Below are 15,661 nucleotides of genomic sequence, written 5' to 3'. Positions count from 1 at the left end.
GCCTGCTGCCGTCTTCCGCACCCGGGGTGCCTTGCATGCCTGGTGTCACTGCTTCTTGTGCCTCGACCCCTCTCGCTGGACTGCCCGACTCTGCTCTGCCTACCAGTTTGGATGAATGTGTCTGTTTCAGCTTCTTGGTTGTCTGACTTCCATACAGTTCAATTTTTTGTCAGTTCTTGTTGTTATTTTGTTTCTAAATTTTTGTTGTCCTTATTTTGGGTGTGGGAGGAGGAACAGTATGTCTATCTATGCCTCCATCTTGGCTGGAAAAGCCTAATGTTCATATTTTTGATCATCTTTTTCTTAGATAAGTCCCCTTAACCTTTTATATAATAAAGCCTTGGTGATGATGAACTCCTTTAACTTTACCTTATCTGAGAAGTATTTTATATTCCCTTCCATTTTAAATGATAGCTTTGCTGAATAGAGTAATCTTTTTTTTTTTTGATAAGTTCTTTTTTTAATTTTTTTAATTTTTTATTGATTATGCTGTTACAGTTGTTCTATTCCCCCCTTCATTCCCCTCCACCCTACCCCCCATCCCCACCATTACCCCCCCTTTAGTTTATGACCATGTGCCTCAATTCCTTTAGATTCTATATTTCCCATGCTATTCTTGCCCCCCCATCTATCTTCTATCTACTTCTATTTTCTATGCTACTTATTTTCTGTACCTTCTCCCCCCTTCTCTTCCTCCCACTCCCCTGTTGCTAACCCTCCTTGAGATCTTCATTTCTATGTTTCCACTCCTGATCTAGCTGTCCTTTTAGTTTGCTTTCATTTTAGGTGTGGTTCTTAATAACTGTGAGTTTGTTGTCCTTTCACTGTTCATGTTTCTTTAACTTCTTTTTCTTAGATAAGTCCCTTTAACATTTTATATAATAAGGGCTTGGTGATGATGAACTCCTTGAATTTGATCTTATCTGAGAAGCACGTAGGTTCCTGCTTTTTGTGACTTTGAACACTTCTTTTCAGCCCCTTGCCTGCAAGATTTCTTTTGAGAAACCACCTGATAGTCTTATGGGAACTCCTTTGTAGGTAAATGTCTCTTTTTCTCTTGCTGCTTTTAAGATTCTCTCCTTATCTTTAATCTTGGGTAATGTAATTAAGGACACACCATGGTGTGTTTTTCTTGGGTCCAACTTCTTTGGGACTCTCTGAACTTCCTGTACTTCAAGGAAGTCTATTTCTTTTGCCAGGTTGGGGAAGTTCTCCTCTATTATTTTTCAAGTAAGTTTTCAATTTCTTGTTCTTCCTTTCTCCTTCTGGCACCCTTATGATTCAGATGTGGGAACATTTAAAGTTGTCCCAGAGGTTCCTAAGCCTCTCATTTTGATTTTTTTTTAAACTCTTGTTTCTTCATTCTCTTTTGGTTGAATGTTTATTTCTTCCTTCTAGTCCAAATCATAAATCAATTATAAATCAAGTCCTGGTTTCCTTCCCTTCACTGTTGGTTCCCTGTATATTTTCCTTTATTTTACGTTGCATAGCCTTCTCTTTTTCCTCTATTTTGTGACCATACTCAACCATTTTTGTGAGCATCCTGATTACCAGTGTTTTGAATTCTGCATCTGATAGGTTGTCTATCTCCTCATTGCCTAGCTCTTTTTCTGGAGTTTTGATCTGTTCTTTTATTTGGGCCCAGTATCTTTGTCTCAGTGTGCCTGTTATGTGGTAAGGGGCGAAGCCTTAGGTATTCGCTAGAGTGAGCCAACCCACTTTGCTGGTTTGTGGCACTGTATGTGGGGAAGGGGTCAGAGGGGGAACAATTCCACTTGTTCAGCTCTTGGCTGGCCTTCGGTTATGTCCTTTGTCACCTGCAAGCAAATCAGGGCCTTCTGGTCATGATTCTTGGGTGTATGGTTTGTGTAAATTCTAGAACCTTGTGGGTCTCTCCAGTGAACTCTCCTGTGAGGCTGGAAGTTTCTCCCACTGCCACAACCACCACAGGTTTTTACAGCCAGAGTTTTTGGGTCTTTCTTTTCCCACATTCAAACCCTGGATTGCATAGTCTGTCTCGCTCCACAGTTGTTCCTTCTGGTTTATATGCACACAGATGGGGAGCCACTCAGTCTGCCAGCTGCCACCTTGTCTGCGTGAAGCCTTGCCCACCTAGTCCTCCAGCTGCCACCTTGCTGTGAGTCCTCTCTACCCCAGTTGCCCATCTCTGCCCCTCCTACCAGTCCGAATGAATGCTTTTTGTTTAACTCTTTGGTTGTTGGACTTCCATGTAGTTTGATTTTTTTGGAAGTTCTGGTCGTTTTTTGTTTTTAAATTTGCTGTTGATTTCTTTCGGTTGTGCAAGGAGGCAAAGGGTATTTACCTATACCTCCACCTTGACCAGAAGTTTCCATTTTGTTTAGCTCTTTTTCTGGAGTTTTGTTCTATTCTTTCATTTGGGCCATGCTTTGTCTTCTCATTTTGTCAGCCTCCCTGTGTTTGTTTCTGTGTATTAGCTAGAGCTGCTATGTCTCCCAGGCTTGGTTAAGTGGTCTAATATAGGAAGTGTCCTGTAGGGTCCAGTGGCAAAGCCTCTCCTATTACTCATTCTGAGTAGTTGAGCTGTGCCTACTCTGTGGGCTGTGGGCCACCTCCTGTTGTAGTTGTGCTTTGATTGCTGTTGGCACATCCACGATCAGTAACTCTTTGTGTTTTGTCCAGGCTCATGCAGCATAAGCTAGAAAGTGACTTGCAGATGGCTACTACCTGTGCTGGGCTTGAAGGTGGGCAGGTGAAGCTAAGCTGTTAAACAAGTCTAGTTATGGCTAGTGTCAGGCCTTATGGCTAGCATCTTAATGAGAGGTATAAGAGGTACAGGGCTCATTGAAGCACAATGCTGCTTTTGAGATAATTTAGGACAATCTGAAGCATGGGCCAAGATATGCCATTCATATAGAAAATCCAGTGGAAACAGCTTGGGTTAACCAACAAGTGAGGTGGGTAGAGCCTCGGGGAATCACCAAGGTAGGACAGACAGTGTGAACAAGATTGATGAAATCTCATATATGGCAACTGCTTGCCCACTCTGTGACTCTGTGCAGGGAGGACTCAGAAAAGGAACAGTGACCTCTACTAGCACTTCTGTCTGGGAGAAAGCTGTACCCCAGCACTCACCCTGGTGCCAGACAATTCAGTTCCACCCTTTGTGTCTCTGATTCCTTTCAATCTGCTGCCTCCATGCTCTAGTTCAGAGGGAGTGAGTGTGGATAACTTTGTGCATGCACCCTTTAAGAGGATCTTCCAGGGAGTCTAGTAGTTTCTTTATTCCACAGCCTAAATCCCTGCTGGGTTTTAGAATCAGGAGTGTGGACACTTCCCTTCCTGGAACTGGAACTCTTGGCTGGGGGTCCTGGTATGTATCTTGGACCCTTTGCTCCTGAGATATCCCTCCCTATTTTTATCTGCCACAAGTGGGTGAAGGACCAGCCTATTCTGTGTCTCTGCCTCACTACCAGGCATGATGTAGTTTCTTTAATTCTTTAGTTGTAGGACTTCCATTCAGCTGTTTCTGGTGGTTCTGAATGATGGTTGTTCTATAGTTTAGTTGTAATTTCATGTAGTTGTGCGAGGAGGCAAAGTATGTTAACTCATGCTGCCATCTTGACTGGAAGTGGACCCCACATTTACAATTGATAAAGTGTACTGATGTTGAAAGGAGTTGAACACCGAATCATTTTTCTGTTGGTGCTGATGTTTAATTTCTAACTATTATAGAAATATAATTTGCACCAAGGACAGTGACAGTGAAGAAAAGTATGTGGGCTGAATCTCATGCACTAGCCAAATTGAGTTTTAGAGCTGCTATTCTGTCCTGTGAATTATAAGCAATTGTAACAGGTGGTCAGATCAGATAGCTGGGAACTGGTGAGATCCCAATCTGGAAGAAACCCTGACTTGCCAGAGCCAGCACCACCCCCACAAAAAGTTGGGGAGAAATGCTGTGGCAGCAGATTGAAATAGCCGCAGCAGGACCTGCTGCCTGAGGCAACAGTGAACAGTCAGTGTGTGTCCCCAGAAGCTGAGCAGCTCATGACCCAGCCAGAGGGAGCTTGTGCTGAGGTTCCATGGGGCTGAAAAGGTCAAAACACAAATGTATGGTGGAGGTTAGCAAGCTGCAGCAGGGGCCGGGTGTCCTGCCCTGGGCTGATACCTGGTGCTTTACGTGTGACTGGAAACTTTGTCACATTATGCAAAATGGTGGTCTGAAGAAGAGCTAAGACAACTGGGACAAACATAGCCAACCTTGGCCCACATGGTTAAAAAGGTGGACATTCCCACAGCACATGGGATTTTGGGAATGGACTTTAAAACAGAATGCGTGCAGAAGCCTCTTTCTTTTTTGCCTCTCACCCCAAGTCGGGGAACACTCATGGAACCAGCAGACACCAGACCCACTCAGGGCTTAGGCCTCACATGGATGGGAGCCAGCTTGCAGAGGTAGTGTCTTGCTGGGACATGCCTTGATGGATGCCAGCCCTTGGGACGCTATGACCCTGTACAGGCACATGGGCCTGGACTGTTTCAGCGCATGGAGGTTGAGAACAGCACATGGAGGCATTAGCTGGGAATACTCCTCAACCCCAGAGTGCAGACAACCTTGGGCACGGGAGCCCCATTAATGGAGCTTCTCCTACACGGCAATCTAGAGTGATCTGTCAGTGTACCTCAGGCTCCAGGAGAAAGGGGAAGCTGCATGAGATGATGGTGACTCTGGAACTCAATATGCACACGAGAGAGAGAGAGAGAGAGAGCCTGAGGTTGGAGACCCATTCGTGTAGCTGCCATGAGCTCCAAAATGACAATATGGGGCTAAGTGTCTGGAGACTGCTCCGGTCCTGAGGGTGACTGGTTTTCTGTGCTTTGCAGATGAGGTTGGCTCAAAGGTAGAAAGCCCCAGCCCCTTCAAACTGGGAACCCTGTTAATAAGAACTTCTTTTCTTCCCCACAAACTTCTGTGTTATGCTTGTACACGGTGGCAAGCAGCTGGACCCCAGGCTGCCCAGTTGACCAGCTGTGAAGAAAGAGTCAAACCTTCTCCTGCTATCTTTTCTTTCCTCCCAGGAAGACCAGGAAGAACCAGCTACTCATCAGATTTTCTCTTCAATTTTTACTTTCTTGCCTTTTCAGTTTTTATCTTTCATTAGCTTATATAACTTTTATATTAAGAGTCTCAAAAAAATAAGAATTTGCTTCAAAAGCTAGTTATGGAAAAACTGTCTCTAAATCTGGATAGGAGTCTGGATGCTTTAAAAAGCTGTGGTGGTAATCATAAAATCTGGACAAAGAAGTTTCATTATAGGGGGGTTAGAAGATTCTCATGTTGCAAGCTTTCAGTCAGACCACTGAAGGGGGCTCGCAGCAAGGATGTTTCAGAAAGCAGACAAGAAATTTAACATAACATATCTGTACAAACTGTTTTTTTAAGTGGAGCTATATTAGTATGAGCAGTATAAACTGCAAGACTCAAATCAGTGGTATAAGTACATTGTAAAACATGCATGAAAATAGTGACTTGGATAGAAATCTGTCAATGCTACAAAAATACATATAAACAAAAAAACTTCTTCCTTTGACAAATCTACAAGCTATAAAATTAAGAGTGCTTAGATAATTTTATACTACATAAGTAAAAAATACCAAGCTAGAATAATCTTGTTCCAAAGTTTAGAATATAATTCTGTCAAGTAAAAATATTCTTCATACAATGTATGAATTTATCAATAACTTTCTGGGTATCAAGTTGTTCTTTATGTAGCAGTCCAATGAGAATCCCTCTGAATTATATATTGATTAGAATTTCGTCTCAACTGATACCTGGAAGAAGACAAGGAGTTCTTGTTTAAAAAAAAAAACAAACAACCTGTTGAGTTTTATCCCTTTCAATAATCATATCTTATATTTAAAATATGGTTAATCTGATTAAAATTAGGAGCTAGTATTTGAGTTATCAACAATTTTTATCTTGAATTTTAATAATGAAATACCTTTCATTTCAACTTGGTTAACATAAAATCATGGATACCAGGTTGTAATATAAGTATCTTTTGAAGGCCCAATTTAACTTACAGTAACAATACAACTTTTTGTAGCAATCTACTTCTTCACATTTGTTTCACAGGGCACTCAGCTCCTAGGGGCTATGTGTGTCGGCCAGGAACTCTCACCTCTTACATAAATCACCACTGGTGGCCTATCCATGACTGCTGATTTATCTTCCTCTAAGTAATGCAAGGGGCTGGAGTTAAATGTTTCTCTTTTTAAATGCAGAGGAACATATATAAAATGCTGCTGATTATATTCTGTTAGTTGGTTCTTAAGCTTTGATCAGCCATCAGGTTTAAATTCTGTTGCTAAACTTTACCCTCTAAAACTTGGTGTTAACTCTGAATCTAGCTGCTGGACAGAGGGTTGCAGATGAGGCTCTCTGTACTCCGAGCGAGGGAGAGGGGTGGGCTCAGGCAAGGTGCTAGATTTGGTTTTCTTCTGGAATCTGCCTTGGGAGACAGTCATGGTGCTCTTCTCGGTTCTCCTCTTACCTTAGGCCTACATGACTTTCTGGAATAGCTTTTTTTTATATACCTTTTTCTGTTTAATATAACTCTTAACACTTCTTTATTTCTAATCTAAATTCTTCTTGCTCTATTTCTTAGACCTTTCTTCCTGGTATACTTTGAAGACAATCATTAGATTCTTTCTCAAGACCCTCACTTCCATTAGTCTTTCAACAAAGGGTAGAGCTGGTATAGTAATAGTGAAGAAAGCACAGGTCCTGGCATCAAATCCTGTTGCTGTCACTGTGGTGTGTGATCTTAAGCAAATTGGTTAAGTTCTCTGAGCCCCCCTAATTTTCTCATTTGTGAAATGAAGATATCATCTTCGAATATCATTGTAAGGATTGAGATAATGAATGTAATGCACCTACCATGTATCCGGCCTACAGCATTTTGTGTTTCTGCTTTTCCCAAACTATAGACATTTCCTTAAAGGAGATAATACTCTAAAGATGAATGTTTTAGAATGAAATGGGTCTATCCAGTTAAGTGATGACTTGGCAACTCTTTCTGGTAAGGAAGAAAAGGAACTTAACTTTCATTGCTGGGCTAGGCACTGTACTAGGGACTTACCACATACCTAGGAGTCAGGAAGTGTGTATTAGCTTCTCAGCTCCATCACTTATTTATTTATAAATGGAAAGAGCAGTACTTTCCCTATCTCGTGGATTATTACGGGACCAGAATAAGATTTTGGTTGTAAGTACTTTGAAAATGTAAAAAGTTTTCTCTATATATACTCAATCTTGCATTAACAGAGATCTCGTATCACTATTTTCCATCCTGTTTCTCCTGGTCTGAGTTGTTTCACTCCAAGTTCCTATGGGACTGGCATTGCTTCAGTTTTCTAGGGATGAAGCACAGATCCTCAAACTAGTTCCATGTTATGTTGTTGTTACATCTAGTAAATATAAAACTGCCAAAGAATCAACCGCTTACCCTACATTCTCGATTACGTAATCCTCCATTTGTATGTATGGTGAAATCAAATTTTCTATCATTTTCCTGAAAAAAGAAAACAAAATGGAATTATGGGTTAGGAACAATATTTTTAAATATTGAAAAACAAAAGGAAATTTAAGAAGCAAAGATAATTAGTTGTACAAATATGAAGGTCACCAAAGAGCTGGTACCTGACTGGAATTAAACTTTGAAGTACTGTAATCCTTTTTCATCAAAATATGTAAAACAGCATCATGGATTGTTAGGAAAAATATTGAGTCCTTGACTTCATCATCAAAAAATTGACAGCGTGCAAGCTTCTCAATGAAATCATCTGAAGAGAGAAAAAAAGAATAATTGTTAGGAAGAAGTAATTATTTGGCCATAGGTTTCTCCTTGAGGCTGGGGATTCTAATTTTCGTTTGCAAATGTACAGAACATATGCTCATGGACCAGTGCTATGTGGCAGTTCTGGGTTGCCAGACCAGTTACTTATCAGGTACTTACTGTAGTCCATTTCCTCAAAGCTGCTGGGTTTCATCAGAAAACATCTTTTCTGGGCACCCCACATTACCTCTCCAATCACCTCTGAGGAATCTCATTCTTGTAGGCATTAACCAGCACTTGTTTGCACAGATCACTCACCCAAATATTACCTCAAAGCCCTGGATAGGTAATATGAAGGATCAGAAGATAAATTACACATGAATCTTGCCCTCAATGATATAAGAACATTTATGTATACCAATAATAATGAAAGAAAAGGTACTATAGAATAATAAAGGCAGAAAGAATCTGACTTTTTCTTTACTGTTTTCTTAGTTTTTAAAATAATTACCAGCACATAGTAGGTCCTCATATTTTTGTTGAATGAATAAGAGGGGTACAGATGATGTATTATGGAAATTCAGAGGAAGTAGGGATAAGATTGTTTCCTCTTGCCCTAACCAGTGTGGATCAGTTAGTTGGGCACCATCCTGCAAAGAGTATGGCTGCTAGTTCAACTCCTGGGTAGGGCACATGCTTGGGTTGCAGGTTTGGTCCCCCATCAGGGCACATATGAGAGGCAACCAATTGATGTTTCTCACATCAGTGTTTCTCTCCCTCTCTCCCTTTCTTGCCCTCTTTCTAAAAAAAAAAAAACTATTAAAAACATTTTTTCCTTGGTGGGTATTTATCTGGGAAAACTTGACTAACCAGATATCAAGAAAGATGGAGGGACAGTGAATATTTTTGTTAAAAACTGAGAGGGATGCCAGGCAGCAGAAGCAGAAGAAAGAGATACTTTCAAAAAGATCTGAGATGATGGAGAAGGAGTAAAATTATTTAATAGATTAAATGGTTACTGAGCTCAAGAGAACTAGGCTATATCTGTGGATTTTAGGGATAGGATCTTGTACAGAGGCAAAACTGAAGGTGCCAGTTTCATGCCTCCTTCTGGACCTGTGATTTCCCACAAGATACTGTCAAGGTTACTCCCTCACCTCATTCCAGACTCTGGTCAAATGTCATGTCATTGGACACATTTGATCACCTGTCTAAAATAGGATCATCTGTGCTACTCTGTCTCTTAACCAGTTTTTTCTTCACTGAACCTATTACCTGAAATATGTTTTAATTTACTTATTATCTTGCTTTCCCTCTAGACTGTAAGATTCATAAGGGCAGGGGCTTGTCTTATTTACAGCTGTATCCCAGCACCTAGAACCTGCCCTGGAAGAGTGTCACCTAGTGGGAACACAAGCACAGAGCGGCATAACATTGGGATATGTGTGTTCCACAGATGCAAACAGTCTGAAGACCACAGCACTCTGTCTGGGGAAGCAAGGAAGTTCTCACAGTTATTAAAGGATACATTCTAGAGGGAGTTTTCTAGTCAGAAAATGGAATAGTGTGTTTAGAGACAAGGACACTAGTTAGATACTTGTTCCCCAGGGCCTAGATGAAAAATGATACAAAGATCTGGATTAAGGTGTGGAAATGGAGAGGAAGACACTGATTAAAGAGGCAATATGCACAGGTGACTCACTGGATGTAGAGGGAAGGGAAGAAGAAGAAATTAAAGATGGGTCTGGAGCTTCTACTTTAGGCAACTGAGTAAGTAAGTGGTGGTGGAGTGACTGGGGCAGGAAAGGAGAAGGAGTGGTTTTTGGAGGGAGGGTAATATATTTAGTTTTGAACATGTATACCTGAGGTGACTAGTGTACATCCAAACAATTGAATACATGGATCTGCACCTCAGAAGGAAGGTCTGGGCTGAAGGTATAGTTTGGGAATTCATTAATAAGATGTACTTGTAGTCACAAGCATGCAGAAGATCGACTAGAAAGAGTTCATGGTATTAGGAGTATTGGACAGGTATGTGCAAAAAACTGAAACTACACCATTAACTTACAACACTCAAGAATAAACTGAAAATGAATTAATGACTGGTGGAAGGGATGAAGACATGAAATGGGTTGGTCCTAAACCTATCTGGGGTAGATAAAAATTGGGGAAGGATATCTCAGGAGTGAGGAGTCCTAGCCCCACACGAGGCTCCCTAGCCCAGGGTTCTAGTGACAGGAAGATAAGTCCCCATAAGTTCTGGCCTCAAAAACCAGCAGGGATTGAGTTGGTGGAAGAAACTTCTGGGGTCCCAAGCAGTTTCCCTTCAAGAACCAACACATGGACTTGGATTCACTCCCTCTGAGCTCCAGCACTGGGGTAGCAGCTTAAAAGGCACCAGTGGCATACTGGGAGGGACTGATGTGTCTGGCATCAAGGCGGGAGCTGGGGGACAGCTTTCTCCCAGACAGGAAGGTGGGAAGAGGCCATTTGTTCCTTTTTTGGGCCCTCCTTCCACAGAGCCACAGAGCCAGCAGCCGAATGTCATTTCTTAAGACTGTCAACCTGGCTAACAATATTTGCCCTGTCCTGGAGATCCCCGAGACTCCTTCCCACCCAACTTATGGGCCCACCCAAACTGTTAACCATGACTTTTCCATATGAATAGCTGGTCTTGGCTCATGCTTCACAACTTCTTAAATCCTCTCAAATAAGCAACAGCAACAGCCAGTTTGAGTGAGACCCCCAGCCCCTATGCCTCTTGCTTAATAGCCCCAGTCATGGCACTAGCACCAGCCAGCCTAGATTCATAGCTTGGCTTCACTTGGGAATCTCTAAGCCCAGCACAAGTAGCAGCCATCTCAGATTGATTTATAGGGTACCCTCAGGCAGAACATGAGTGGGGGTTGAACTTGGCCTGTACCACCAAGGAAAACCCAGAGCCTGCATTCCCAGTGGACAGCTACAGACCACACTGGAGCACCACCAGCCTGCCCCTGCACAGCTTATCCTCCACAGAGAGCACAGGTGGGCAATCTGTAGTTATGGCCAGTCTTTGTTGCTGACTAGCCTGGGTAAATCCCTCCCATTGACCTGCCACAGCTATCAAAGCTCAACAAGAGGAGGGAGTATTCAGCCTACATGAAGATAGCGCCTTGATCAAGTACCAGGTTGGGTGATAGGGGAGGCTGTACCTCTAGACCCCATAGGACACCTACATCATTAGGCCACACTACTAAGACAGGGCAGCTCTGCCTAATACACAGAAACAAACACAGGGAGGCTGTCAGAACAAGGAGACAAAGAAACATGGCCCAAGTGAAAGGACAGATCATAGCTCCAGAAAGAGAACTAAGTGAAATGGAGATAAGCAATCTATCAGATGCAGAGTTCAAAACACAGGTTATAAGGATGCTCAAGGAACTTAGTGAGGACCTCAACTGCATCAGAGAGATCCATTCAGAAATGAAGGATAAACTAATTGAAATGAAGAACAATTTACAGGGAAACAACAGTAGAGAGGAAAGCTGAGAATCAAATCGATGATTTGGAACATAAGGGGAAAAACAATCAGAACAATAAGAAGAAAAAAGTCCAAAACAATGAAGATAGTGTAAACGTCCTCTGGGACAACTTCAAGCAGTCCAACAATCTCATCATAGGGGTGCCCAAAAGAGAAGAGAAAGAGAAAGAAATTGGAAATGTATCTGAAAAAAATAGTGAAAGAAAACTTCCCTAATTTGGTGAAGGAAATAGACATGAAAGTCCACTAAGCACAGAGAGTCATCCAGTGTTGGACACTGAGTTGCTATGAGGGTGATGGGGTTGAATCAGAAGAATGGTCTTGCAGAAGTTACAGAGACAGAGGTTCGAAGACAAATGCAAAAGAAAGGGCCAAATGCTAAAGTAAGAATGAGACTGGAATGGAGATAGTTGATCTTGATAATCCAGACATTACTGATGATGTCATCAGCAAGGTGAAGCAGAAGGTACTAAGGGAGGCAAGGAAGAGAGAAAACAAGCCTACTTCTTCAGGAAGATTAGAGTGAAAAATAGTTACATATTCACTTTTTTTTGCTGCCTATTAAGCTAGGATTCAACTTGTAAAGTTAATTTAATTACATATCAACACAACTAAAATGTAAAGATGCTATTTCCAGAAGGATTTTTGTAGCCTCAACTACAGATTAGATTTCCTTCTTGGTGATCATAACAAAAATATAGCTGTTCTTAAGCTGTCTAGATTGAGAGTTGGCAATGAACCTGAAATGATTGTCAGAATATAAAAATAAAACAACTTACCATCAGTTCCAACAATATATACATCTACCTTGATCCTGATAAATTCTTGCAAAATCTGTTAAAAAAGAAAGTAGATCTTCCTTGAGCAACAGTTTCACTTGTCAGAAATGTGAAGAAAACTGTTGTAATTTTGCCTTATGGGTGACATATTGCTTTTAGAACCTGTTACACTTGGAAACGAGACAACAGTATAAAGAGACATGGAAGTTAAAAACAAGGCTCTGTGACAGAAAGAAATAAATCCAAAGGAAGAGCACTCCTCATAAGGACAAGGTTAAAAGTGACCATTCTGGCAGTATGATGGGAAAATGCTCTGCCTTAATTCGCAAATAAACTCTGATTTAATTTTGAATTTAGGGAGAAACAAAGGAGTCTTTTCAATACACCATGATGCTGACCTCATTATCCTAAAACTTTTTTTTTCCTGTGAATTGATCTTGACTAAAACTTTCTACATAATAAACATAAGAAAATCCTAGGACCCTTAAGTTGTTTGTTATTCCTGCCCACAGTGACTGGATGTTTCTAGCACCAACAAATCTTTATCCAATTGCTTGGTTTCTAGGCTAAGAACAAATACCAGTAGTGATATTTTTAAGGTCATATAAGGTGAGAAAAGTAGCTTATACTGTTGATCTACAAGACAGCTAAAAATTTGGGCTTTAAAGAAATGTTGGCAGAGTTCCTGTCCCTTGTGCTATCCTGCTAGGATAAAAAATAAATATTGTGTGTGTGTGTATTTTTTTCTTCTAAGCTGACACAAATTGAAAATACAAAAATAAATAAAGAAAAGCCAAGCAGGCTTGAGAGTTACGTGATGTTAAGATTATTTTAGAGAAGTTTGAACAAAAAGAAATTAATCTTATTATCTAGTTTTTAATCTAGTTCACTCATACTTAATAGATCTTAGCTCAGCTCAGTTCTTATGTAGGTAGATTTCTGTGAAAAAACAAGCAAAAGAGGGAAAATGTGGAATTTCTTGAATTTTTTATATCTATTTTTGTATCTTTGTTAGAAATTTCTTTATTTTAGAAATACTGACAAAACTGTGTAAATAAAACAGACTGCAACCTAGTGGTTTCAATCCTGCTTTTAAATGACACATGACAATTATTCTTTCACATATCTCCTTAAAAAAACAAATCTGATTGCTATTTAGCCAAGTGAATTTTCGTCAGCTTATAATGAACAGAGATAAAAACAAAAGGAACCTCTACTTCACTTTTCCCCAAGACCTTTCAAGTCTGTGTTTCAGGACAATTTAGATACAGTGTCCTTAAGGATATAAAGGTGCCACAGGATTGGAATTTAAAAGGCATGTGAGCAGAGTTGTCTACTAGCAGGTTCAACGTACTCTAAGAAGGTGGGTTTGGTAGCCTACAAAACTTTTATGCCAGTCTCATGGGAAATGCACTTTTAAAAGGTTAACAGGACATGCCCCACCTGTCCTCCACTCCAGGGAGCATTCCAAGATTATTATCAACTTCTACTTTAGTGTGTATTGTCTAAAAGAGCATCCTTCCACCAATACAAGTTTTCACTTTTAGTCATTGATTGGTTGTTTCCATTAAGAAAAAAAGAAATTACCGTTTTGAGACCCCTCATTGAAGAAACATCAAGAAACGACACTGCTGAAAAATCAAGAATAAGGCTATGCAGTTCAATTTTAGGAACCACAATGTTGAGAGGAAGATTAGCATTCCAGTCTATTTGGAAGGGCAGGTCTGTGGTGTTGATTGGCTGATTCAGTTCTTCTATCTGATTGTTGTCCAGCTCTTCATCAGAATCTTTCAAGCCATCATCAATGGTGCATATAAATCCTTTCTGCAAGAGAGAACAGTAATATACATGATAATTCCAACCAAGAAATACATGCTGTGTGTCAAAGGTAACCAGTGACTTTCTGAAGCACAGGTTCAAAATTGGGTCAAGCAAATGAGGCTGTAACTCTTTTCTTTGGAGAATAAAAATTGTCCCAGGAGAATACAATTTAAGGAGAACCTCAAAGATGCCATTTAAAAATACCACATTAATTGACACATGAAATACCTTGCTTATCTGGCATTTTATTTGAAACAATAGAACCAACATCTTGACCTTCATTTTGCTGAGTTTTTAGCATAATACACAGAAATGTGGTCAAGAAACTTACTGGTGTCACTTGTAGCAGGCCTTTCTTCTGCAGTTTTCGGATCTTTTTCATAGCTTTGTTGCGCTTCCGTAGAATTCGAAGTGGACTAAAGCCAACCTGAAAATCCCATTGTTGTGTTACAAGAGTACTGAAAATTCTGCTACTTATATAGCATAATTCCAATATCCTTCAGTGGGATGGGTTGAGAGATTGAGACACATAATAAAGAGAATTATCATAAAATGTAAGTGATTCAAACAACATCAGTGAGAGCATTGTGTCAGAACTATGGTGTGCTCAGCCTCCATGCAATTATTAATATTTAAAAACCTCTGTGCCATCCAGCATTTATCCACAAATTACCCTAAATGGGTCTAAACTCTAATTTGAATCTGTTTGTGGTTTTGGCTTACACAACTCTCAAGGGATTCTGTTGTATTTATTTTCTGTTTATTGAATATGGGTGGCATCTAATTAGCATTCTGCTTCTAAATAATTTTATTCTATTAAGATGTATTTGATTTTTATTGTGGCAATACATAGCTCCAGAGTAAGGCCTTGGTTTGGTAGCTCAGCTTGTTGGAGCATTGTCCTGACACACGAAAGTTGCAGGTTTGATCTCTGATTAGGGCATATATGGTTTTCTCTCTCTTCCTCTCTCCTGTCCTCTTTCTCTAAAATCAGTCAATAAATAAACATTAAAAAAAAACAATAAAATGACAACAAACTTACAATGATCAACAACAGAACCTAAAAAAAACAAAACAAAACAAAACAAAACTAGGAACAGAATCACAGATATGGAGATCACATGGAGGGTTATCAGCAGGGAGGGAGAGATGGGGGAATAAGGGGAAAGGTACAGGGAGTAAGAAGCATAACAGGTAAAAAATGGACAGGGGGCAGTTAAGAATAGTACATGACATGGAGAAGCCAAAGAACTTACATGTACAACCCATGGACATGAACTAGGGGAGGGGAATGTGGTGGGAGGGGGGAAACGGGGCAGGGGGTAGTAAAGGGGAGAAAAAAATGGGACAACTGTAATAGTATAATCAATAAAATATATTTTAAAAAAGAAACAAATGTTTAGAAATTGTGTAATAAAAAAGGCCCTTACTAAAAAATGTGGTCAGTTGGAAAGATAGTAAATTAAGTGAAAAGAACAGTACATGAAATCTTATACACAATATGATCAGTTATTGTAAAAAAATGGGTAGAAAAATATTTGATGCATACCAAACTAATAATAATAGGGCTGAGCCAGACATTCTATGTAAAGTAGAGAGGAGACCAAAAGGCAGGTTCAGGAGTAAGTGCTGAGTTTTTGTTTTTGAATCTTAAAGACTGCTTCTTTGTCATATTCTCTCCAGGTCACCAGGGACACTCAGTTGTTATTTTGTGTTAA

The 15,661-nt window shown here is 40.2% G+C and overlaps 1 protein-coding gene across 1 annotated transcript in view; it reads right to left on the bottom strand.

The window, feature by feature from the left end:
* Positions 1-5,693: 5,693 nt before the first annotated feature.
* The window catches only part of SLC26A3 (solute carrier family 26 member 3), a 29,851-nt gene continuing 19,883 nt past the window's right edge, over positions 5,694-15,661 (bottom strand). The window contains exons 15-20 of the mRNA XM_037150477.2: positions 14,275-14,370; positions 13,710-13,946; positions 12,123-12,177; positions 7,685-7,827; positions 7,491-7,556; positions 5,694-5,814 (exon numbers count right to left, since the gene is read on the bottom strand). Of these exons, the coding sequence (XP_037006372.2) occupies positions 5,791-5,814; positions 7,491-7,556; positions 7,685-7,827; positions 12,123-12,177; positions 13,710-13,946; positions 14,275-14,370 (621 nt within the window). The 3' untranslated portion in view covers positions 5,694-5,790. The remainder of the gene's footprint in view (positions 5,815-7,490; positions 7,557-7,684; positions 7,828-12,122; positions 12,178-13,709; positions 13,947-14,274; positions 14,371-15,661) is intronic.

The sequence above is a fragment of the Artibeus jamaicensis genome, unplaced genomic scaffold, assembly GCF_021234435.1.
Source record: "Artibeus jamaicensis isolate MK-2021 breed Jamaican fruit bat unplaced genomic scaffold, CSHL_Jam_final contig_834, whole genome shotgun sequence".
NCBI classification, from domain to species: Eukaryota; Metazoa; Chordata; class Mammalia; order Chiroptera; family Phyllostomidae; genus Artibeus; species Artibeus jamaicensis.
Note: the sequence above shows the minus strand (reverse complement) of the source record. Positions and strands in the feature narration are given on the sequence as shown.